Genomic DNA, 26,821 nt, shown 5'->3' with positions numbered 1-26,821 from the left:
ATTGGAATCTGCCCTGGATGGTCCAATGATCTGAAGCAGCTTTCCCCACGTAACCCAATGGCCAAACCAGCACATTGCTGCTCTTTTCCATTTCTCCCACCATGGTTTTATAGTCTCAACCTCTCCTAGGTGTACCAAATTTCCTGACTATGGGGAGTGTGGCTGGCATATAAAATCCCGGCCCATAGGAGATTGAGAGTGCAGATGGAGAGTTCGCAGACCTCTGCGGAGCTGTTATGACTTAAAGTTGAGGGAGATCAACACAAGTCTGAGCCCTGCAGTATTGGGCTCAAGTGAGATTGGAAGGCAGAGGCAGCTGGTGCTTGGTATGGAGCAAGCCGTAGCTTAGAGTCTTGCTAAGGGAACAAAATTGATTTGGTGAAGGGGACTGTGGTGGGAGGCAAACTGAATTCAGAGGGTATATGTCACTTCTGTGCTTGTGCGTCTCCTCGATAAACTCTGGACTCAACATTTTCTTCAACGCTCTGTAGCCTGGAAGTTAACCAGTTGCTAAAGGCAATTCAGGAAACAATTGACATGGATTAGATCCCATATTATCTGTAGGGCTCTGGTTTGTTTAATAGCTAAGCCATGCAGGTAGCTGTTTGGGCCATTGCTGTTGGAAGCCAGCACATTTCCTGGCTGGCACAGTTCCCCTAGTTGTGTGATGGTGAGAGCATGAAGATGGGAAGTGGGGTTAATAAAGGGCCAGAAAATTCCCAGTTGTGCTGCTGTCCAGCTTGATGTGAATATACCACCAGCTCCCAGCTTTCTTATTAATTAGTGCCAGTGAAGGGACTGTGTAGCTGTGTAGCCCACTATCCAAGTGAAGATCTGATGATGGAGCAGCTGTCATGCTCCCCACAGCTATCTGCTGAGTGCTCTATTAAACATTTGTGGATGTATGTACATGTTTCTGTCAGATGCTTACTCTCGCTGACCGGTTAGTTGTTTCTTGGAACAGCCTGTAAATAAGTGACTAACCGCCCTGCCCAGCTGTGCTGCTACAGGGGATTCAAGTGTGTGAGCAGCCTTGGCAACGCTGAATTTTATTGCCCTTTCAAATAATCCTTTTCTGTGGCTTTTTTCAGAGAGTTTTCAACGTCCTATACCCGATGCCTGCTGACCAGAGGAGACACGTCAGCATAAACTCTGCTCGCTGGCTACCTGAGCCAGGCCTGGGATTGGCATATGGCACTAACAAGGGGGACCTGGTGATTTGCCGACCAGAGTAAGTGGCATGGCTTAACCTGAGGGAAACCTTAACCGTTCTGCTTTTTATGGGGAATCAGGCCGGGGTGGCTTCTCCTTACACAGGGCTGTGTTAGGGGGCAAGGAGTCGGACTCTTTTTTTTAGCAGTTGTAGCGTTTACTTCAGTCTTTGAAAATTAAAGTAACAGTGTTTCTGCCCTGACGATGAAACATGTGAGGCAGAGTGGGGACGGGATATCTCACATATCTTATTTCTGCCTACTATAGTTTTCACAATCCTTCCAGATGCTCTAATGCGCATATATGCCCAGACATCTTTGAATCTCCCTGGAATATTCAATGTGAGATTATATTAACCAGAACATTTTGTATGGGCTGTTAGAACAATTCAGTGAATTGTTGTGGCTCTAGCATGAAAGGCCACTGGTCTGATCCAGTCTGGCAGTTCTATTTATTATTTATACAGCACCACAAGTGTGCATGTCACTTTATAGATTTGCAAGTAGACACAATCTAATTTAGAAATTATGCAACATAGGAAGAGATAATGACAGGCAAGGGAGTTCCTGGTAGTGGAGTGCTTACACACTTCTCTTGTAGTATGAGAGGTTCATCGGGGGACTTAAGGACCAAACAGTATGGCTGAGATCCCTTTCTCCACTGGCTCTTCATAGCTCCTTTTGAAATGCAGGACACTTCTTATATATTTCTGCATCAGTGATTTCCTGTTGCCGAGCTGCCTTTGGTTTGGGGTTATGGGGTTATGTTTCACTTGCTGAGATTCCTGGGGAGTGAAGTTGCTCCCTTTCTGTAGAAGATCAACCCCCCTCTCCCCACCCAGTGTAGATCAGGGCAAAGGTGCCACAAGGACTCCTTGTTGTTTTTATTCTGGAGTAGACCATCTACATGGGGGAATTATTCCAGAATAGCCATGCTAGTCAATATCCCCTGTGTAGACAAGACCATAGAAAAATGTCTATGGTTGCTGAGAGAACAGTGCGGACAGTGTAACCAGTACAGCAAAGTCTGAGTTTGCAACAGTCTAGGACAATAGCTCTGAGAGATGTGAACTGCACCATTCATTTCACTGGGTGCTGACTCACATGCCCAGTGGTAATACTTTAAATGTCAAACATTCTGAACTATTTTACTGCTATCAAAACAAGTAAGAAAGCAGTGGGAAGATGATGTTGTGAAGATCTGCACAATAGACTATAAGTGGAACCACAAGCGAGTGGACTTGGGGGAAGAGTCGCCATGTTTAGCTCCCCGTCAATAAAGACCCAAGCCCAAGGAGTTTAGCAGAGCATCTGAGCCCCACTTAAGGGGACCAAAACCTAGTGGGGATTTCAAGCCTCAGTGAAGGGAAGCCAGACTGAGGAACCAACTGGTTTATTTGAGTATATTTGAGGTGTGGGGGAGAGACAAAGTCCAAGGAGCCCTGTCGTGCCCTGAGAGCATGTCTAGTTTTAGTGGCATTTTGTAAATGGGATTTAATTTTGTGGGCACAGCTTGGAAAGATCTAGAAATTAATACTGGCCACTCCAAGCTTGTATTAAACTCCCAAGGTTACAGCTTTTTCTTGTGCACCACTCAAGTGCAAAACCCCTTTGAGGGCCCAAGAAGGCACACTTGGGAATTCCTTCCTGTGGGGTACCCTCAAGCCCTTCCCCTCCCACCCCCGCTCCGGTGAAGAGCTGAGAAAGAAAACAAAGGAAATCAGCTGTTGCTCTGTTCCCTCTCTCCGGAAAACAACAAACAGACAAAAGTAAAAGGGGAGTCTTGTTTTAATTTCAAAAAGTTCTAGCCTTCCCATTGACTCTTTTGGCCAGGTGCCCACTCCCTTCCTTTTAGCTATGCATCGCAGTGACTTCTAACTCTTTACAGGTAAAGCAAGTAGAGAACAGCTACTAAGAGGGATTTTACAGCTAACTGGCTGGCTGGGTGTCCATAAAAGCGAGCTCCCCTGCTTCATTTATCACAGCACCATTGGTCCTCTCTGTACTGAACAGATGAAAGGAGACTGACTGTTGATTTGGGGCATAGACCTACTATCTAAGATAGACCCCACAGACATGCGCACAGCCTTTCATCCCTGTCTTTCATCGTGAATGGGGAGACAATGGGAAGGGAATCCAGCTCTTGGAGGTAGTCATTTGCAAAGGAAGCAGGTGGTACGAGCAATTTATTTCTAATTTGTTGGTGCAGGTGGGTGTTTTTGCTCTGTTTTGTTCATAAATTATCAGGTACCACAGTGGAACTAGAATGCTTCATAGGGATATGATTGGCGGAAAGTGAGTTTTGAGGGAGAACACTTAAGGCACCGGTAGAGGCAGATGTTTCTGTCAAGGGGGTAGCATGAAAAAGGCATTCCCAGAGGAACAGGCAGAGTATAGTGCGTGAGGGAGGAGTGGATGGGAATAAGAGTGGAGATATAGGCTGTGCTATTAGCCCAGGGGTGGGCAAACTATGGCCCTCAGGCCACATCCGGCCCTCCAGACGTTTCAAGCTGCAGCTCCAGCTGGGAAGCGGGGTCGGGGGCTTGCCGTGCTCTGTGCAGCTCCTGGAAGCAGTGGCATGTCCCACCTTTGGCTCCTATGCATAGGGGCAGCCGTGGAGCTCCGCATGCAGCTCCCGCAGTTCCCATTGGCCGGGAAGGGGCAGCGCGCAGAGCTGCCTGGCTACACCTCTGCATAGGAGCCAGAGCGGGGACATGCTGCTGCTTCTGGGAGCCGCTTTAAATAAGCTCCTCCCAGAGCCTGCACCTCTGACCCCTTCCCACGCCCCAATCCTCTGCCCCCGACCTGATCACCCTCCCGCCCTCTGAACCCCTCATCCCCAGCCCCACCCCAGAACCTGCACCCCCAGCTGGAGCCCTCACCCCTTCCCGGACCCCAACCCCCAATTTCTTAGAGCATTCCTGGCCTGCCATACAATTTTCATACCCAGATGTGGCCCTTGGGCCAAAAAGTTTGCCCACCACTGTATTAGCCCATGTAGAGTGCAGTGTCCTCAGAGAAAACTCCTGGTGACTGCCCTCCAGTGTAGATAAGAACAGGAATCACCGTTTAAACAAGTGAGGCTGTCTCATTGCAATGTTACTGTGCAGCAGGAGGAACTTTCCCTAGGGGAAGCGCTGGCATTTCTGTAGTTGTCCCAAGCTCCTGTTGACACTCACCATATCAGCTCCTCATAATCTTTCCACCCCATCCTGTTCAATCAAGATCTTTCCCATTCATCAGAAATGACCTGCAGTCCCATCTTATGAAATATTCATGACGTTCCAGAGCCTGTGTGTGAGAACACTAGCTGGCAGGCACAGACAGCTGTTCTGCCCAGTGCCCACTCTGGCTTCTCCTGGAGAAGGCTGTGCAGCAGGGTGAACTAAGCATCATTCTCTGTGTTCTTCCATTCTCAATCTCCCTTCTCCAGGAACAGGTTCAGGTGGGATTTACTGCCCAGATCTTTTGGAAATACTGATTCCAAAACTTCAACATGCTTTGAACATGGCTACGGGTAATTCCAAAACTAAGAGCTGCAAAGGCCTTTTGCAGGGCCAGCTATGCAGTGCAGGCAGAGATAGAGAGCCTCTGGTAACAAATTAAAATACCACCTGAAGATGTCTTGGTTCTGAGACCGAGACTATCCAATGGAATCCCCGTATAGGGAAGTAGGTAGAGTGTTCCAGATTAATTCAGTGTTGTGCTGTGCACTTACTGCAATTCTTTGTTGTGAAACTGTTCGGTGAAAATTGACTCCACTATACAAGGCTTCCATGCTTTATCACTGAGACTGTCTGCCTGTGCCAGTCCAGTTTCTTCTTGAGAACTGCATATCATCTAATCTAGCCATGGGGGCAGCATGCCTCATCCGGTTATTAGTGCTGGTAGAGAGATGGCAATCTATCCCACTGTCTACATCTGTCATGTCGCTGTGCTGGCTGATCCCATTTATCAGCCTGTTCAGTTATTAGCAGAGATGGCTCCCAGCAACATAAGCCCTAATGCATAGTTTGCCTTTTAAGAGCAACCTCAGTGGGTGCAGGATGAATGAAGAGGGGAAAAAGGAACCTCCATGTTCTCCTTCCTGTGTAATTGAACTATATTAGATGGTATCTCTCCCAGGCACTCAGGGTATATCTTCATTGCAGACTTAACTCAAGCGATTGCGTTAACACGACATCATTGACATAACAGTTTTCAAATATGTGAAAGATTGTTACAAGGAGGAGAAAGGAAAAAAAATTTTTCTTAACCTCTGAGGATAGGACAAGAAGCAATGGGCTTAAATTGCATCAAGGGAGGTTTAGTTTGGACATTAGAAAAAACTTCCTAATTGTCAAGGTGGTTAAGCACTGGAATAAATTGCCTAGGGAAGATGTGGAATCTCCATCATTGGAGATTTTTAAGAGCAGGTTAGACAAACACCTGTCAGGGATGGTCTAGATGATTAGTCCTGCAATGAATACAGGGGACTGGACTAGTTGACCTCTCGAGGTCCCTTCCAGGTCTTTGATTTTATGATTGGCACCTGGTTCTGAGCACCCAGCTCTGAGCAGCCACCCTGCAAAGTCATGCCCAAGTTACTGTGTCATCAGTGATGCTGTACTCCCCAGGTGTGTTGCGAGGACTACTGTGGGCATATTTTAAGGTTCTTTATGCTGCAGTAAGATGAGATGCTCTGATTCTTTCCCAGTGAATTGTGGGAGAATTTGTCTGTCCTTCTGGACACGCGGGGGAATTGTGGGAAAGTATTGGAGGACTATCAGTAGTTAAGTGATTTAGCCTGTGTCCACGCTGTAATGTAGGCAGGTTACCAGCCTGAGTGAAAAGCTATATCCTCAGCTGTGTCAGCTACCCCAAATTGAAAGCACCACCAAATTTAGATGAGAGGGTTTTGTGTGTGGATGGGAGGGGAGCTAGGGGCATTGCTCAAGTTAACTCTGCCTCAGGGGCTGGCCCCTCTAGGTTAGGACTTCCTGTGATCCCAGACATTTTGCAAGTGGAAATTGGACTAAATTGTTTTTAAATTGACAATGGAAGCGCATGTTTCCTGAGAGCTCCATACTGTGCTCTGAAACCTAGTCATTGTGGACACAGCAGCATCTCAAGGTATGTCTATGGTGCAATTAAAAACCCACAGCTGGCCCATGTCAGCTGACTCAGGCTCAGGTGAAGGGACTGTTTAATTGCAGTGTAGATGTTCAGGGTCAGGCTGGAGCCTGAGTTCTGAGACCCTCCCCCCAGCAGAGTCCCAGAGCCCTGGCTCCAGTCCAAGTCCGAATGTCTGCACCGCAATTCAACAGCCCCTTAGCTGAAGCCCCATGAGCCCAAGTCAGCTGACACGGGCAAGCCACTGGTTTTTAATTCCAGTGTAGCTATACCTTCAGTGGCAAAATAGGGATTGGGTTTGAACCAGTGTCTCCCTTCCGACATCATGCTTCCAGAGAACGGATCTGGTGTCAGTTGAAAGATGTCATTTAGAAGGATGAAGCTCTGTCCTCACAGCACTGCTTAGCTCATCTGTGTCACTACCACATGCTGGTTTTGAGGATCCGTTTATTTAACATTTTATCCCTGTTTGTCATATGTGAATGGGTTCCTTCCTTCCTTCTGTCCCCCAGGACATGCTAAAGTACTGACTAACGTGACACTAGTAGTTTGCTGCTAGAGAGCTCGGATCGTATGTCTGGATTTCATTGAGGAAGTATATGGACATCTGAGCAGTCTAGTCTGTATAAGGTAAATCAGCCTACCTAAGCAGGCCTAGTTTTATAAAGTTCAGCCTCTTGTTTGACAAACTTTTAGGTTTTCTTTAGGTCAAGTACAGTTGATATTAATAAAGCTTAAGACAGCCTTTTGCTTAGGAATAGCCTTTCACCCCATTAGATTATACAGACCTCTTATTTCCCCAGTTTTTACCAGTAAAAATCCCTCTATAGTTTTAAAAGTGCTAAAAGGATGAAGTATGGTTGGAAGTATAAGTAATGTAAAAAGTCCTAAGGCTAATAGGTTTAAAAAAAAACTCTGCTAAATGTGTATCCCATGCCTAAAACTCAAAAGGAAAACAAACCATCTGTATCCTGTAACTCAGGGGTTCTCAACCTTTTTCTTTGAGGACCCCAAAACATGCTATAAAAACTCCACAGCCCACCTGTGTCACAACAACACATATAAAAGCTAGGGCCAGCATTAGAAAGTAGCAAGCAGGGTAATTGCCCGAGGCCCCATGCCACAGGGGCCCCCGCAAAGCTACATTTCTTAGGCTTCTGCTTCAGCCCCCAGTGGTGTGGCTCAGAGCCCCAGGCTTCAGCCTCATGCAGTGGGGCTTTGGCTTTCTGCCCTCGGCCCAAGCGAGTCTAATGCTGGCCCTGCTTGGCAGACCCCTTGAAATCTGTGCGTGGCCCCCCCAGGAGGCCTCAGACCCCTAGTTGAGAACCACTGCTGTAACTGGTACCCCATAGGAGAGGGCCCAGAATCACATCTGTGCAGTCATCTCCAGAACATCAATTGCAGTTGGTGACAGAAATGTCAGTAAGTCAGTACTTTTCAAACTACCAAAATGGTTCATCTGGCCAACCTCTCAACCCAGATTGAGCCATGTATCAGGGTGCACGATTTGTAATCCCCTTATTTGCTCAAAGCCCACAGGGGAGGTGCCACTAATTGAAGCTAATGAAATCACAACCATAAAAATCCAGGTAAGCAGGGAGGCAAATGTAATCCTCTGGGCCACTGCCCATACCAAAAAGGGCTGCTGCCTGTCCTTCCCCAAGGAAAGAGGAGACCAAGACAACTGCAGGCTGCTGTGTCAGCCGAGTGCCTGAGAAAACCCACCTGCCAGTGTAAGGTACCAAGACCAAAAACAACCACACCTGGTCTCCTAAAGTGCAGTTCCTTGACTCTGAAGTTCCCAAAACCAACAAGCCAGAGAGCCAGTCTCTTTCTCTGAATAATCATCTTCTTGTTTCTCTTTTTGCAATTTACTTGTGAAAAAGCAAGTGCTTATTCTACCTCTAAAATAAATACTACCTAAAATCACTCAGGACACCCCGGGCCATATAAAACGTGGCTGCGTAACACAATCTGCCTCAAGAGGAAAGTTGTTACGGTTGTTAATCATTTGGTATTATAAAAAAAATTAGTTAACTGCAAAAGTCATTCAGTAAGTACGCACTTTGAAGGAGTCAGTGTATTGCTGCATAGGCTAACAACCAAACTACATCCATGCCTCCCCAACTGTCCAGGCTTAAGTATGTACAAAAATTAATTGTGTTATGTTAACTCCATAATTTAGGCCCTAATTGTGTTCACCCACAATATTTAATAATTTAGTCAATTGTTAATATTATTTCATGTTATCAATTTAATTTATTAAATCAAATTCCAATTTTAATTGTGCTATTCAAACATTAGTTTAATAAAATTATTTTCAGTAAAAGATTAAGTTTAAGTAAGCTTTTTATTCATTTATAATAGACCCCATAAATCATAAACTTAATTCTTCTTCCAAAACTGCAGAGGAATCAAAAAATCCTAACCCAGGTTTAAGGTCAAAGATCGAAAAAGTAATATAAAAATATTTCATAGCTATTGTCTCTGTCCTTATATTAAAACCTTTATATCTCTCATCTGTTTGCTATCTGGTGTATCAACTCATTGGGCCTTTGCGGTAACCTTTTTGCAGTTCTTCAGCCAGTTTTCAGTTCAGGGGGCAGTGTTTGTATCCAAGCTGGTAGAAATATATGTTGAGTAAGATTTGTGTGAGACACCGTATCTGATAAGTCATTAAAATCCAAGTATATCACATTTACCTTTCCTTTCATTCACTAATTTTGTAATTTAGTCAAGAAAAGCATTGGTTTGTTTATCTGGCAAGAAATTCTCTCTAACCCCCCAAAATACTGCTTATTGCTCATTCTTCTGTTCCTTTCTGGATATTCAATTAATTATTATTCTGTCTGTTTTATATAGGAGCAGGAGGGGAGGGGGTTAGGCTGAGGAGAGACAGTAATTGCCAAATTAAATTGGCCTTCTCTATTTAAAGATCTATGCTACGTTTGTTTTCTGTGGTCTTCCGGTACCTCTCCAGTTTTATGTAACTTGTCAAAAATAGTCATCAGTTGCACAGAAGTTCATTTGGTAATTTTCTTAACTATCCTGGAGTGCACATTGTACAACCACCCTATTCTATTCTATGTAGGTTCTTAGACCATACTCATCACTGTAGTATCTGAGTGTCTTCCAATACTGCATTAAAGCGACATAACTAACATCTGTATCATCCTGTCCCCAGGGAGAGAGGTACATGCAGTGGAATCTCTTGTTTGGGTAGGATTCTGTTTTGTTTAATAGACATGTTGCTATGTATTTATGTTAAAGAGGGCAAGTTCAAAGAAGTGAATAAGAATGGATGTCTGCCCTCTGACCATGAGCAGATTATCCATCAGTGCCTCTAAACAGTTTCAGATCCATATTCTGGCCTCAATCCAGATTGTTCTGGGTTTAGAATATTAGTTTGTTAGATGAGTTTGTAGCTGGGCTTTGGCTAGTTTCTCTGAGCTTGCTCAGAAATGTGGGGTTTGACACTGATCAATAGTTGGCTAGAACTGATGTATCCAGGGTGGGTTTCTTTAGTGTTGGACTGTTTATGTATTTGAAGGAGGAAAGAGAGATTCCTTCTAACTGAAAGAGCCAGTGCCTCAGAGGAGTGATGTCCGTTGCACATGACACTTTTGCAAGCCAGGAAGGGCATAGGTGGGATTCACAGGGCTTGGGACAAGACTTCTTTAGGGTGTTCAGAACTTGTTGGTGAGTGAACGCATTGAACTCTGGGAATGGAGGCATACTGGCAGTCAGTGAGTATAGGCAGAAAGGGTCCATGTTTTTGAGAGAGCTTCCCAAAGGTTTGTGATCTGTTCAGCAACGTAGGATGAGAGTTCTTCCCTGCACTTGGTGCTCTGTTCTAGGCACTCAGGATTGAAAAGGTGGTTTATCTTGCTGGATAGCTCCTGGGGGTGGGATTTGGCAGCTTCAGTGAGGACTGATGAAAAATGCTCTCTAGGCCTGTAGTACAGCCTCAGCATAGGCTTGGAGGAATTGTTTCATCCTGTCTGTATCAGCCTTTGTTTACTGCCATCAGTGCTTGGGTTTCCACCCCTCTCTCTTCATCCTGGGCAGAGTTTAGAAAACGAAGATCTGTGGAAGTGATGGGAAGGAAGAATACTTTGGGGGCCAACCTGTCAATGGCGGAGGCTAGTGAAAATGATTCACCAGGACCTCAGTTCATCGTTGTTTGGTTGGGGCACTGTTGTCCTTTAGCAGATGTTTGGAATGTGTTGGAGTCCATGAGTCTGCATGATTAAATTGGGATCCTGGGTTTGTCTTGTTGCCTGAGAGCTGGAAGAACTCTGGCCATGGCCTTAATGAGATGATGGTCTGTCCCAGACAAAGGCTTGGGTTGCAATGTCCTTGAACTAGACAGGCCAAAGATCAGGTCCAAGGTGTGTCCAGCTGTATGGGTCGGACCAGAGATGACCTGAGAAAGTCCGACAGAGGCAAATGAGAAAATGAGGTTTTTGAGCTTTTGTATCTGTGGCCTTGTTGGTGGGTGTTGAAATCTCCCAGGATGACAACCTCTCTCAAACAGGCTCCATTTTTTCCAAATGTTCTCTTACCCGCCTTTTGTCAAGAACACTTTTTAAAAATTTTCTTGCTCCTAATTGGCTTAAACTTCCCTTGATTTTCTTTTTTGAATGCAGATTTCAAAGAGCAGTTCAGAATCTCAGCCACTTGACTCATCATTTGTTTCATCCTTTTCTTCATTGGTGAATGGACCACCTTTGTTTTTAGTACTTCTTGCTCCCTGATAATTTTAGAAAACCCCTTATTTTCCCCATTTGACAGCACTAACTATTCTGCTTTCTTGCAGCATTCACCTTTTCCCTGCAAGCCTTAACTGACTGTCCTTGTTTGGTTGCTTCCTCCACTATTTGCAGTACAGTTTTTTTTATCTTCTGAACTTCGATGCAGTCCGGTATGGAGCCATCTTCCCTGTTCCTTACCTGCTATTTTTTTGACAGGGGGATTGTAGTGGTTTGTCAAAGTATTGTAGTGAGTTGAGATAGATCCCACAATAGCCAAGGTTGAGTTCCTGCTTCTCTTTTACATTTTCTCTCTTTCAGTTGTTCATAACTTTCAGATATTCTTATGGATTGAAATGTTCCGTGTTTGATCTCAATCCAAATATTAACTTTTATGAAAAGTAATTGGTGGAGCATTTTATTTTCTGTTATTGGAACTGGGAAAAAAAATGCTACTCCTCCCCCCACTCTCCGTATATTCCAGTTAGATGTTTTTTTACTTAGCTAATTTCAAAGCTGCTGAGACTAGAAATATATCAAACTTGGCTTGGTTGTGGATTTCTCTGAGACTTCAGTCAAGCCAAGATTTTGATTCTGTAACTGGTGAATGTTTAAGATTGTCAGCTTCATGCATGCTCATTAGAATGCTCTATCTGAAAGCTTTGTTATGCTTTCTAGCCTTAAATATTCAGAACTTTAGAAGCAACTTCCTTCCAATTGAAGCCATATTCCTCGGTCTGTCTTGGTTGATTCTCCATAAGATCTACAAAGCAAGCCTACTTTGAACTGATTATACATTAACTGCTGCTAAACCATTGTAAGTGTTTAAAGTAGATTAAACAGCTTATTTGGCTCTAAGGCCTTATTGCAGTTTAAGATGTTTAATTCCTTAAGGGTTTAAGCAGTTTGAACTGCCCTAAAGATTTTAATCATTTTAAGTAGTTTAAGCCACTATAAAACCTGACAGGACATAAACATAAGGGATCAAAGCAGCTTGAGCAGTGATAGTCTTAAGTCCATGATCCAGTTGAAGCTGCACTAAGTTCTTGGAGTGGTTTAAGCATTTTATTCTTCTTATGAAGCCTCGTTGAAGGACCTCAAAAAAAAAATAGGTCTTGTTCAAGGAACTTACAAACTCCACAATGCAGATAGCTCCAATGGAGAGAACTTGTCAGTGGAGCTTTTAAACTCCCTACCTTGAATAGCTTCACTTTTGTGTAGGGGAGGTTTGGGGGTTGGTCTGCAGGAATTAAATGAAAAAAGTTCCTCAGCATTAGTGTATTGTTAAGAATGAGAAATCAGAAAATTCAGGAAATTCCCAAAGTAAAGACTGCTTCTGCTGTGTTTCCTCAGCCCCATTCCATGTAGGTGATATGTTCTGTTCTGTGCTTTTCTGGTGCATGTAAACAAAGAGTAATAGATTCATGGTATTAAACTGACCATAAACATTCATGATGTGCAAGAGCCCTGTCATTATTGGAATAACTTTAACTTTAGAATTTCCTGTCTTGATTTCCTCAACTCTCACTGTTGCATTTAATTAAGGCTTCGGGGTGTCACTCAAACTGGGGTGTAGTTTTTCTGTGACTGGCAGTCTAGTGACAGCATGTCTGAGGCAGGAATCCAAATTCAGGACACAGAAGGGTCCCTTGTCATCTCTGGGGGGCCTGGAATACTTCCTTCTGTCTGATGCTCAGAATAGCATGGATGAGCTATGGAGGGAGCTACACCTAATCCTCTTCATTGTAAGGAGAGTTACCACAAGCAAAAGAAGATGGTGAGGTCATGGGGGCTCTCCATGAGAGAGCGAATCCTCTGCCCTTGTTCGCAGCATAGAGGAAAGTACGGTTCTGCTCTGTAGCTTCTCTGTCGCACAGGCTGTGCATGAGGCACTCTCCCAGTCACAGCACTCCTAGTCATGCTCCAAGACCGCCTTGATGCCACTCTTGCATGCTAAACTCCCCGCTTTGGCTGTCACTAAACCAGTGATGAATCTCCATTTTCAGGAATTGCTGGGAACCCGAGAGGAGTTTGGTTCTTAATTTAGATTCTTCATCCCAGGAAGTGCAGAGATGAATTCTGCTTGCGGTCCATTTACTCTCTCAGTATATCTTTCATGCCAGTCATAAGACAGTACACCTATCATATGTTGCCTATGGGAGATTAAGGCTGCAAAAAGATGTTGGGGCCTGTAAACCTCCTGAGTCTTAGTCACAGTAACCTGGTAAACCAGCTGGAACCATTCCACTTGTATGTCTTCCCTGAGTGTTGGTGTCTTGTGTGTGATTTCCAAGTCTGTCTCTTTAATGAGATCTCTCCTATAGCCTGGCTGGCAGATGCAACATCCTAGCTAAAGAAGAGTGACCATGTTGCCCTGGGAAAGAGACTGACTGAGGTGTGTCTTTGTTGACAAAGCTGGCTTCTTTCTCCATGGCTGCAAGCCAGTGGGTAAGAGCCAGTTTGGATGCCTAGTGGTGGGCAGAAGGGGCTCATGTAATACCATGCCTACTATAAGACAGGAAAATGTCACCAGCCATCCATGTCTCCAGATTTATAATGCTGACCTTAGTCAAGTAGTTTTGAACAGAGTCCACTCCAATCCACTTATTTTCTTAGCTTGTATGTTTGTGCAGTCAGTTACTACTGGGTCAATAGTGTTATGAGTTGGCCTCTTCCCTAAAGCAGGCATGGGGCTACTGGCTGCACTGGGGTCTGCGTTCTTGCTACCCAACCACATAGTGATCAGACTGGAGTTTCTGCACTTCAGGGAGAGCAGCAGGATGGTTGGTTTTCTACACCACGCCAAGCTGCACCAACTTGAGTTTTTTGGGGTGTGGGGTTTGGAGGAAAATGAGCTGCTGGCAATGTAGGAGCTTGCACAGTAACCAAGTGCTCCTGCTACCCTGTCAGCCGAAAGGTGGCCTTCCCCTAGCAATCTTAATTGGGGTGAGCAAGTAAACTTCAGAGCTAGCACGGTCACTTAAATACTAATGGATTTTAAATCTCAAACTAAAAACTCTCTCTCCACATGAGTTACCTTGTTAGAAATCCTCTTATGTTGCCTCCAGAATTCATACCCACGTTAGCCATGTGGGCTCCACCACAGGGACTTGTACCAAAAATATATCCATATTAGGGCTGTCAAGCCATCAAAAAAAAATTTTTAAGTGATTAATCGCACTGTTAAGCAATAATAGAATACCATTTATTTAAATATTTTTGGATGTTTTCTACATTTTCAAATATATTGATTCAATTACAACACAGAATACAAAGTGTACAGTGCTCTCTTTATATTTATTTTTGACTACGAGTATTTGCACTGTAAAAAGAAAGAGAGAGTATTTTTCTGTTCACCTAATACAAGTACTGTAGTGCAATTTCTTTATCATGAAAGTTGAACCTATAAAAGTAGAATTATGTAGAAAAAATGCATTCAAAAATAAAACAGCATCACATTTTAGAGCAGAGGTGGGCAAACTACGGGCCACATCGGGGCCGTGGGACCTCCTGCCCAGCCCCTGAGCTCCCGGCTGGGGAGGCTAGCCCCCGGCCCCTCCCCTGCTGTTTCTCCTTCCCCGCAGCCTTAGCGCGCCGCCGGCGTAATGCTCTGGGCATCTGGGCAGCCCAGTTGCAGAGCCGCAGCCTGACCCGCTGCTCTGAGTGGCATGGTAAGGGGGCAGGGAGCAAGGGGGGTTGGATAGAGGACAGGGGAGTTTGGGGGTGTGGTCAGGGAGCAGGGGTGTGGATAGTGGTTGGGGTGGTCAGAGGGCGGGGAACAGGGGGTGTGGTCAGGGGGCGGGGGTCTCGGAGGGGCAGACAGAAATGAGGGGAGGGGTTGGATGGGGCAGCAAGGGGCAGTCAGGGGTGGGAGGGCCTGGGGTGGTCAGGGGACAGGGAGTAGGGGGCATTGGATGGGGCAGGAGTCCTGGGGGAGCCGTTGGGGGGCGAGAAGCGGGGGGGTCGGATAGGAGGTGGGGGCCAGGCCAGACACAACCTTCCCTTACTGGCCCTCCATACAATTTTGGAAACCTGATGTGGCCCTCAGGCCAAAAATTTGCCCACCTCTGTTTTAGAGCCTGCAAGTTCAGTCAGTCCTACTTCTTGTTCAGCCAATCGTGCAAACAAGTGTATTTACATTTGCAGGAGATAATGCTGCCTGCTTCTTGTTTACAATGTCATCTGAAAATGAGAACAGGTGTTCTCATCGCACTGTTGTAGCTGGCATAGCAAGATATTTATGTGAGAGATGTGCTAAAGATTCATATGTCCCTTCATGCTTCAACCACCATTCCAGTGGACATGCCATTATCTGAGTCAGATGCCACCAGCAGACGGTTGATTTTCCTTTTTGGTGGTTCATGTTCTGTAGTTTCCACATAAGAGTGCTGCTCTTTTAAGACTTCTGAAAACATGCTCCACACCTTATCCTTCTAGGATTTTGGAAGGCACTTCAGATTCTTAAACCTTGGGTCAAGTGCTGTAGCTAGCTATCTTTAGAAATCTCACATTGGTACCTTCTTTGCGTTTTTTCAAATCCGCAGTGAAAGTGTTCTTAAAATGAATAATGTGCTGGGTCATATTTTGAGATTGCTATAACATGAAATATATGGCAGAATGTGGGTAAAACAGAGCAGGGGTCATACAATTCTCCCCTGACAAATTCAGTCACAAATTTAATTAACACATTATTTTTTTAACAAGCGTCATCAGCATGGAAGCATGTCCTCTGGAATGGTGGTCAAAGCATGAAGGGGCATACAAATGTTTAGCATATCTGGCATGTAAAGACCTTGCAGTGCCAGCTACAAAAGTGCCATGCAAATGCCTGTTCTCACTTTCTGGTGACATTGTAAATAAGAAGAGGGCAGCATTATCTACTGTAAATGTAAACAAACTTGTTTGTCTTTGCGATTGGCTGAAGAAGAAGTAGGACTGAGTGGACTTGTAGGCTCTGAAGTTTTTCATTGTTTTATTTTTGAGTGCAGTTATGTAACAAAAAAAATCTACATTTGTAAATTGCATTTTGGTGACAAAGAGATTGCACTACAGTATTTGTATGAGGGGAATTGAAAATTAATATTTCTTTTGTTTATCATTTGTACAGTGCAAACATTTATAATAAAAATAATATACACTTTGATTTCAATTACAACACAGAATGCAATATATATGAAAATGTAGAAAAACATCCAAAATATTTAATAAATTTAATTTGGTATTGTATTGTTTAACAGTGAGATTAAAACTGCGATTAATCACGATTAATTTTTTTAATCCCGCAGTTAATTTTTTTGAGTTAATCGCTTGAGTTAACTGCGATTAATCAACAGCTCTAATCCATATCAGTGATTCCTACGTCTGAACTGGTATATCTTCCCCTGATTGGAGGCAATTACTGCCCAGCACATCCACCCCAGGAATCCCAGTTCCTGATTCCCTCCAGGTCTGCATCACAGCCAATTTCCCATAAGAAGGGCTATACTGGGTCAGACCCATGGTTCATCTAACCCAGTATGGTGTTTTCCGGCAGTGGCCAATGACACATGCTTCCAAAGGAATGAACGGAACAGGATGACCATCAAGTGATCCTTCCCCTGTCATCCAGTTCCAGCATCTGGCAGTCAAAAGCTTCAGGACACCCAGGGCATGGCTGATAGCCATTGATGGACCGATCATCATGAATTTATCTAGTTTTTTTTAACCCAGTTTTACTTTCAACTATTGCAGCATCCCCTGTCAATGAGTTCCACAGGTTGATTGTGCATTATGTGAAGCAGTACCTTCTTTTCTTTGTTTTAAATCTGTTGCCTGTTAATTTCACTGGGTGACCCCTGGTTCTTGTGTTATCTGAAGAGGTAAAAAACACTCTCATATTCACTTTCTCTACACCAGCCATGATATTATAATCCTCTATCCTATCTGCCTTTAGTCATCCCTTTTCCCAGATGAAAAGTCCCAGGCTTTTTAATCTCTCCTCATAAAGGAAACTGTTTCAGCCACTTCATCATTTTTTTTTTTTTTTGCTGCCTTTCTATGCTCATTTCCATTTCTTAATATATCTTTTTTGAAATGGGGCAACCGGAACTGCACAGAGTATTCAAGGTGTGGGTGTACCAGGGATATTTCTTGATTTATTATATGTCCCTTTCCTAGTGATTCCTAACATTCTGTTAGCTTCATGGATCAGCGTTCATGTCACTGTCCCTGTCAGTGCCCAGCTTGGGCTGGGGAAGCTAATGATCCAACCAGTGGACCAAATTCGTTGATGGATCCTGGTCATGTGCCACCTGAGGTACATTGTGCATATGCGAAGAAGAAGAAGGCGGCAGCTGCTGCACATTGAGCAGAAGTTTTCAGAGAAATATCCATGACTTCAAGATCTCTCTTGAGTGATAACAGCTAATTTAGATCCCATCATTTTGGGTATAGTTGGGATTATTTTTTCCAGTGTGCATTATTTTGCATTTATCAACATGGAATTTCATCTGCCATTTTGTTGCCCAGTCACCCAGTTTTGTGAGATCCCACTGTAGCTCTTCACAGTCTGCTATGAACTTGATTAATTTTGTATCATCTGCAAACTTTGCCGCCTCACTTTTTATACCCTTTCCCAGGTCCCAGTACAGATCCCTGGGGGACAGCACTATTTACCTCTCTCCATTCCTACCTATTGTTTCTTGTCTTTTAACTGGTCCATGAGAGGACCTTACTACTTATCCCATGACTGCTTACTTTGCTTAAGACCCTTTGGTGAAGCATCTTAAATTTCTCGTTCTCTGCACATGATCCATCTCTTGCACAGGGAATTAAATTGTATTGAAATCAGGACTATAAATGCTAGTGTTTGCCTATCTGGGCAGCTGCTGAGAGTTCCAAACCTCTCAAGTACATAAGGCTGTACTGTCCAGCTATTCATGGGAACAAGCACTATGATTACTACACTGAAAATAGGTCCCTTACTCATTCTCTCCGTAGGCAGGAGATAAAAGCTGATTGTGTGGAGTACAGCTGGGATCTGGGGGGAACTTTATGTGAGGTACCAGCAAGGCAGGTTCTGGTGTTTCAGCCTTTCCAAACAAGAACAACAAAATCCTGATTGATTGGTGCAGTTTCACTTGGTTGTTCATTCCCTCACCCAAGCTGGAAGGCAGCAGAGTTGCTGGCATTTTCACAGGAAGAGGGGAGAAGGTATTTTTTGTCATGGAAAATGCAAACTGTTTAATATATTACCCTAAAATTTACAGAATGAACCACAATGATGATGAAATTGAATTGATGATGGATTTATGAAACTGGCTTAAAAATTGATATTCTTATAGCAAGAGAGGAGCTTTTGCAGTGTGAAAGCCAGATGTTTCACCCAGCCCTGTTCTATATGGGTTGGGTCTGCCACTGGTTCACCTCATGTTGGGTCTTTTCAGATCTCTCAAGCCAAGTAGCTTCAGGCTAGGTTGGTATTTAGATGAGGAGACCTCCTAAAGGCTGCAGGAAGTGGTAATGATGGCCCTGAATCAACTGAACTCAGTGTCCCAGCTCTGTTCCACGGAGTACTGTATTATGGTTGTTCTGCGTTTTTAGTAAGGTGTGAGGTTATCCCTGACCATTGCTTGTATTTCACTTTAACTTCAAGGTGTTTGGGATGGTTTGAAATGAAAGACATATAAGCATTACCTTGATAAGCATTATTTCTAGGTCCCATAAGCTGAGCTGTTAGAAACATGATCCCCCTGGCCAGGCATGCTCAGCCCATTGCAAGATGAAGGCCTCTTCATAACGGCTCCTGCCATCAAGCTGATTGGCTTTACTGCACCTGGCAAGGCTTTAGCATTGTTGGTGTCGTCCCGCTTCCCTACTGAGTTCCATCTATGGGTACATGCCTGCTGGAGGTTTTCATCCCTGATGGCCTCACTATGGGATTGATGTTGGATTTGCCCTGGGGCAGCTCTCTTGTTAAATTCCTTTTAAGCCAATGAGCTGAATCTCTTTAGTTTAATGAAGAGATGCTTATGGGGAGGCTTGATCATAGTCTGTAAATACCTGCAGGGGGAACAAGTATCATAGAATCATAGAATGTCAGGGTTGGAAGGGACCTCAGGAGGTCATCTAATCCAACCCCCTGCAGGACCAATCCCCAACTAAATCATCCCAGCCAGGGCTTTGTCAAGCCTGACCTTAAAAATATCTAAGGAAGGAGATTCCACCACCTCCCTAGGTAACACATTCCAGTGTTTCTCCACCCTCCAAGTGAAAAAGTTTTTCCTAATATCCAGCCTAAACCTCCCCCACTGCAACTTGAGACCATTACTCCTTGTTCTGTCATCAGCTACCACTGAGAACAGTCTAGATCCATCCTCTTTGGAACCCCCTTTCAGGTAGTTGAAAGCAGCTATCAAATCCCCCCTCATTCTTCTCTTCCACAGACTAAACAATCCCAGTTTCCTCAGCCTCTCCTCATAAGTCATGTGTTCCAGTCCCCTAATCATTTTTGTTGCCCTCCGCTGGACTCTTTCCAATTTTTCCACATCCTTCTTGTAGTGTGGGGCTGAAAACTGGACACAGTACTCCAGATGAGGCCTCACCAACGTTGAATAGAGGGGAACAATCACGTCCCTCAATCTGCTGGCAATGCCCCTACGTATACGTCCCAAAATGCCACTGGTCTTCTTGGCAACAAGGGCACACTGCTGACTCATATCCAGCTTCTCGTCCACTGTAACCCCTAGGTCCTTTTCTACAGAACTGCTGCCTAGCCACTCAGTCCCTAGTCTGTAGCGGTGCATGGGATTCTTCCGTCCTAAGTGCACGACTCTGCACTTGTCCTTGTTGAACCTCATCAGCTTTCTTTTGGCCCAATCCTCTAATTTGTCTAGGGCCCTCTGTATCCTATCCCTACCCTCAGGCGTATCTACCTCTCCTCTCAGTTTAGTGTCATCTGCAAACTTGCTGAGGGTGCAATCCACACCATCCTCCAGATCATTTATGAAGATATTGAACAAAACCGGCCCCAGGACTGACCCTTGGGGCACTCCACTTGATACCGGCTGCCATCTAGACATGGAGCCATTGATCACTATCTGTTGAGCCTGACAATCTAGCCAACTTTCTATCCACCTTATAGTCCATTCATCCAGCCCATACTACTTTAACTTGCTGGCAAGAATACTGTGGGAGACCATGTCAAAAGCTTTGCTAAAGTCAAGGAACAACCCGTCCACCACTTTCCCCTCATCCACAGAGCCAGTGATCTCGTCATAGAAGGCAATTAGATTAGTCAGGCATGACTTGCCCTTGGTAATCCATGCTGACTGTTCCTGATCACTTTCCTCTCCTCTGAGTGCTTCAAAATGGATTCCTTGAGGACCTGCTCCATGATTTTTCCAGGGACTGAGGTGAGGCTGACTGGCCTGTAGTTCCCAGGATCCTCCTCCTTCCCTTTTTTAAAGATGGGCACTATATTAGCCTTTTTCCAGTCGTCCGGGACTTCCCCTGATCGCCACGAGTTTTCAAAGATAATGGCCAATGGCTCTGTAATCACATCCGCCAACTCCTTTAGCACTCTCGGATGCAGCACATCCAGCCCCATGGACGTGTGCTCATCCAGCTTTTCTAAATAGTCCCGAACCACTTCTTTCTCAACAGAGGGCTGGTCACCTCCTCCCCATGCTGTGCTGCCCAGTGCAGAAGTCTGGGAGCCGACCTTGTTCATAAAGACAGAGGCAAAAAAAGCATTGAGTACATTAGCTTTTTCCACATCCTCTGTCACTAGGTTGCCTCCCTCATTCAGTAAGGGGCCCACACTTTCCTTGACTTTCTTCTTGTTGTTAACATACCTGAAGAAAGCCTTCTTGTTACTCTTAACATCTCTTGCTAGCTGCAACTCCAGGTGTGATTTGGCCTTCCTGATTTCACTCCTACATGCCCGAGCAAAAATTTTATACTCTTCCCTGGTCATTTATCCAATCTTCCACTTCTTGTAAGCTTCTTTTTTGTGTTCAAGATCAGCAAGGATTTCACTCTTAAGCCGAGCAGGTCCCCTGCCATATTTACTATTCTTTCTACACATCGGGATGGTTTGTCCCTGTAACCTCAATAAGGATTCTTTAAAATACAGCCAGCTCTCCTGGACTCCTTTCCCCCTCATGTTATTCTCCCAGAGGATCCTGCCCATCAGTTCCCTGAGGGAGTCAAAGTCTGCTTTTCTGAAGTCCAGGGTCCGTATTCTGCTGCTCTCCTTTCTTCCCTGTCAGGATCCTGAACTCGACCATCTCATGGTCACCGCCTCCCAGGTTCCCATCCACTTTAGATTCCCCTGCTAATTCTTCCCGGTTTGTGAGCAGCAGGTCAAGAAGAGCTCTGCCCCTAGTTGGTTCCTCCAGCACTTGCACCACGAAATTGTCCCCTACACTTTCCAAAAACTTCCTGGATTATCTGTGCACCACTGTATTGCTCTCCCAGCAGATATCAGGGTGATTGAACTCTCCCATGAGAACCAGGGCCTGTGATCTAGTAACTTTTGTGAGTTGCCGGAAGAAAGCCTCGTCCACCTCATCCCCCTGGTCCGGTGGTCTATAGCAGACTCCCACCACGACATCACCCTTGTTGCTCACACTTCCAAACTTAAACCAGAGACACTCAGGTTTTTCTGCAGTTTCATACTTGAGCTCTGAGCAGTCATACTGCTCCCTTACATACAGTGCAACTCCCCCACCTTTTCTGCCCTGCCTGTCCTTCCTGAACAGTTTATATCCATCCATGACAGTAATCCAGTCATGTGAGTTATCCCACCAAGTCTCTGTTATTCCAATCACATCATAATTCCTTGACTGTGCCAGGACTTCCCGTTCTCCCTGCTTGTTTCCCAGGCTTCTTGCATTTGTGTATAGGCACTTGAGATAACTCAATGATCGTCCCTCTTTCTCAGTATGATAATGTACTCTTCAGTCTAGCAGATAAATGTATAACATCATCCAATGGCTGGAAGTCGAAGCTAGATAAATTCATACTGGAAATAAGGTGCACATTTTTAACAGTGAGGACAATTAACCACCGGAACAATTTACTGAGGGTCATGGTGGATTCTCCATCACTGGACATTTTTAAATCCAGATTGGATATTTTTCTAAAAGCTTCTAAAAGCTCTGCTCTAGATACTATGTTGGGGAAGTTCCATGGCCTTTGCTATACAGCTCAGACTAGATTATCACAATGGTCCCTTCTGGCCTAGGAAACTACAAATGGGGACTGTTCAGTTTTCCCCTTATGGATGGCAAAAGCAATCAAGCATTTCTGTGAGACAGGATTACCAGTTTTTTCTCTGCCACAGGGCTCCCATGCAGTGTAGGTAGTGCTCCCAGACTGAGGGGCAAGACTGCTTAGGTTGTTTCTGCCTGTTTTTTGAAGGACCCACTCGCAGTCCTTGTTCAGCTGTACAACACAACATGGGGCTCTGTGCCCCTCAGACTCTCCAATCACATCAGTAGTTTGAGCTGGATAAACTGCTCACTGAGCAGATATCCTGTTGGGGCAGCCTGTCTGTTACTAGCTCTGCATTCAGCAAAGCTAATGGGGATTTCCAGGGAGGGTTCGAGGAGCTTGTTTGACAGCCATAAAAAGGAAGAAAAATAAGAACCTAGCAGCAGCATGGAGAATTGCAATTTCTCACTCTGAGGCCCTGGGCAGTGAATGCCCTCCTTACTGCAGCTGCATCCAAGAGACATCCGGTGCTGTGCCAAGGAAAGATGCCACCTCAAGCCTCAGAAGATGTTGTTTCCAGCATTTCTGTGTCTAGAGCTTGCTAGGACAAAAGTTAAGTGTTCCCCCTTCCAGTACTAGTTCTGCATCTCTCAACTGAATAGTCAGACTTTGATGACGTCCACTGGAACTGGGAAGCCCATTGTGAAAGACTGACTGAATGTTTCAAGTTAACAATATTCTGTAATGCAAGATGTAAAAATGAAGTTTTAGGCCTTATCTACGCAAGAAAGTTGCACTGTTTTTTTTAAAACTGATTTAGTTAAACTAGTGCAAACCCCTGTGTAGACAATCTGATGTTGGTTCAAGACTGGCTTATTCTGGTTTATCTTAAACCATTTCTTAAATTGTCATAAGCAAAAACAAAATAAACTTGGTTTAAACCAAACAAAATGCCCACGCAGGGGGTTGCGCTAGTTAGACTAAACTGGTTTAAAAATCACACCGTATTTAACCAGAGGAAGTTTCTCATGTAGACAAAGACTTAATAATAGGAGCCCTCAGTATAGCAGCATCTCTGTGGTTACATCTTTGGGTATGGCTACACTGCATAGTTAACCTGGTTTTTAGCTCCCCACACTCTCCTCTCATTCCCCTACCCATGCACACAGAAAAACCTCTGATGCAGGCCCAAAGATGCTTTCATTCCAGGCTATCTTACTCGCTTGGGATGGGAGTTAAAACCCAGGCTTTGCTTCAACTCAGGTTTGAACTCACCTGCTTTGTGGCTAAATCACTCAAGTGCTGACAGTCGTCTAGTACCCTTCCTGTATTCCCCCTCAAAGGACAAACCTAATTCTCCCATAATTTTATGGGAAAGAATTCTAGAGCATCTCCTCAAAAAATCATGAGATATACCCCTAGACATGTATGAGCTAGTGCAGAACTAGTGAGGACACAAAAACGCTGGTAGGGCTTTACTGTGGGGATGCTCACACCCGGGCTAGGCTAATTTGGGTGCCAATTGCCTGGGTTAACTGTGCAGTGAGACATAGCCTAAGATGGTACGGGCAAGACAGGCAGCCCTTTTGTGTGAGAATGATAGTGCCCACATTTATGCCATTTTCCTGTACCTGAACCAGGATATCTGAGATTCCCAGAAAGATCCCAGTGTGCTTTTCCCTGTCTGAGATCTGGAGACACCTTGGGCTCGAAACTGAGTCCACAAAGGCTGGAGGATTATTTTGTTGTTTTTTCAATAATCTACTACCACACTTTCAATAGCACGTTAGAGGAAGAGCAGTCAGTCGCTGCCCTGATGAGTGTGTACAGGCAAAGAGAGAGGGTAGGGAAGGGCATGGCAAGGGATGGAATAAAGATTGTGTCAGATGACTCCAGCACCCTGACACTTTAAAAAACTTGGGGTGAGGAGGGGTAGCTAACCTGGGGAGGGCAAAAGGAGGACAGTTGGGATGCTTGGCACATGGGCTTAGAGTGGGTGGAGGGCACTCGCCAGTCTCCTGGCCTCCCGTTGAGTGCTCTGAATGAAAACTTGGCAACCGGGTCAGAGCAGGTCCTGAGTGAAGAGGGAAAAAAGGCATTCCACTTCCACAGTTAATGAAATCAGACATACTCTGCTTTGTGCTGTCTGTCAGAATTCCCAGAGGCAGTGGTGGAGGTATGCAGCTGATGCTTCCAACAGGCTCCTCTCCCACGGGAATGAAAGCCAAAGGCCGCAGCCCTCTGGCAGTTAATGAGTGGTTAATAGGAGCATGGCAGAGGGAGCTTAGTTGATAAATGCTACTATTTAAGACCTGCATGTGAAGTAATGTATTAAATGGCTTTTGATTTCCCTGTCCAGGGAAAGAGGCAAGCTGACAGCGTAGAGTTAGAATGGACCTTCCCATCCAACAAATGGGGAGCAGGAAGAGAGAGCAGCAGCAAGAGCTCCGCCTAAAGGGGTGGCAGTGGGGGTGAGAGTTGTAATCCTGTTTTCTCCAAAATGTGCAGGGCACGCAACCTGGCTATATTGTTGCTCTGATAGCAGCAAGCTGGATTAGGCTCCCAGGAAGGGAGCATGCAGAGGGCAGGGAGCCACATTCCCTGTGCAGCATGGAAACTGAACAGCTGATGTGGGGTGGGGAGTGGAGCATTTCACCATCCCAGAACCTGCACTAGGGGCAACACTGAAATCTTAGATCTCCAGTTGTTTGGGGATGATTACGGCAGTTGGCATGCATCCCTAATGAAGAGTAGGAGCAGCATGGACGGCTGTGGGGACTGTGTGCTCTTGGGGGCAGAGTGAGCTTCAGAGGACAGGATGGGAGTTTGGGCTCAGCGCAGCTCTGGCCAGTAGTCTCAAATGCCAAAGCAGCTAGGCACTTTCAGGAGGATTTCACTGCTAGATCTGAATGGCTTTCATTCTTAGGGAATGCCGCTGCCCTGTAGGCTTAGTTGTCAAGTTTTGCTGTCTCAGTGCATCAGGCAGAGCACTGGGGAGGATTGGTGAGTTTCTAGTCATGGGTTGCCATCTGTCAATAAATTCTGAAGAGTTTGGAAATAGTTGTCTCGTTGGCAGCTGCTTTCACATGGTTATAATGCTATAGGACTAGCTCAGTGAAAAATGTGATGACAGATCACGTTCTGCAGACTCTGTGCATGGTTGCGTTGACCTGTTTTCTTCTCTTTGGCTTTTGCATTTACTCTGAACTGGAGCCACTCATGTTTTGCTGGTCCTGGTCCTCCAACATGCACAGCTCTGCCAATACTTCTCAATATTCCCCTGCAGCCATCCTGCTGATACACCTCACTCCTGACCCACAGCCCCCCTCACTAATCCAGTACTGGGCCACTGATATCACAATCGCTCTGTCACTGCATTTGAGAACTAATTGGTTATACACCATTTATCCTGGGTCTCTCCCTGACTAGACTTTCCCATGGCCTGGACAAACATCTACTCTGGACTAGATTGAGACTGTTTCTGATGTGATCTGTATTAGATGTGGATCCAGGTCTGCAGATGTAATCCTGTTTCTTTCCCCTCTCTCAGACCCCTAGTGTTAACCAGCTGGATTCTCCTGCTGTGCAGCGATCATCTCCTGTGTGCCTTACGGTATCCTGGCACCTCCTGGCCCTTTGCTTCATGTGTCACTATATCTTTGTATTTACATTGCCTGTCGCTTTAAGAAGCCCTTCTGCCCTTCCTCGGCTCACCACGCTCCACACACACTCCCATGCAACTTGCTGACCGAGCTTGGATCTCAGAGCTCTGGGGAGCAGTGCATTTTCCGGCTCTGTGCTTCTCTTCATGGGATGTGGGAGGCTCAGCTGCTCCCTGCTTCTACAGCACGTATTCTAGGGTGACTGGAACACGTGTGCATTCGTATCTTTTGAGACATTTTTCTCACTTTGTACTCTGTGTCTGCAGGACAGGAGCAGCACCTGAGGCCTCTTCCCTAAGTCTGCTAACTGGACTAACAGTTGCAGCATTTTGTGACTTTCTTGACTTATCGGGCTTCCAGCAACTAAGCAGTGTGATTGCTGAAATCCCTGGAAGGCACCAATGCTGTACACTGCATGCCAAGACTCCAGAAAAAGGACCCACTTGCTGTGCTCCAGACCATGAGTGACTAATGGAGCAGTGTGGATGATACACATGTGCATCTCTCCCTGCATCCTCTTGTGCCCCTTAACAGAAGTTAGATATGACAAAGTCCTATTAGGTCCTGTCTAGTCTGTATCAAACCTATTCTATGGGTAGGGCCAAGTTACATTTGTGGTCTAATAACCTGAGCTACATCCATCCTTATTCCACAGAAGACCTGCCAGTGCCAATGAGACGTTTGCACCGAGATTTATGAGCAGAAGGAAAGACCCTTGTATAGTAACTAGATGTTTAGTATTGAGTAATTGTTAGCATTGCCCAGTGCGGTAAAATGCTGCCAGACGCCTTTTAGACAAGTGCTTTTTCTGCCGTTTGTGTATTTGGCCACTTGGATGTATAGTTACCTGACATACAAACGCAATTGGTAAATGCACGTGCAGCTGCGT

The 26,821-nt window shown here is 45.1% G+C and overlaps 1 protein-coding gene across 5 annotated transcripts in view; it reads left to right on the top strand.

Annotated features, from left to right (window-relative positions):
• The window catches only part of AMBRA1 (autophagy and beclin 1 regulator 1), a 197,241-nt gene that overhangs the window by 150,558 nt on the left and 19,862 nt on the right, over positions 1-26,821 (top strand). For 4 of the 5 annotated variants that reach the window (XM_073348168.1, XM_073348167.1, XM_073348170.1 and 1 more), the window contains one exon: positions 1,092-1,231. In XM_073348168.1, the coding sequence (XP_073204269.1) occupies positions 1,092-1,231 (140 nt within the window). Of the gene's footprint in view, positions 1-1,091; positions 1,232-6,835; positions 6,954-26,821 lie in introns of all 5 variants that reach the window. The other variant, XR_012159410.1, reaches the window with a different exon arrangement.

Source organism: Lepidochelys kempii, chromosome 6 (assembly GCF_965140265.1).
Source record: "Lepidochelys kempii isolate rLepKem1 chromosome 6, rLepKem1.hap2, whole genome shotgun sequence".
Taxonomy (NCBI): Eukaryota; Metazoa; Chordata; order Testudines; family Cheloniidae; genus Lepidochelys; species Lepidochelys kempii.
The sequence above is the reverse complement of the archived record's forward strand: the minus strand, read 5'-3'. Positions and strand labels throughout refer to the sequence as shown.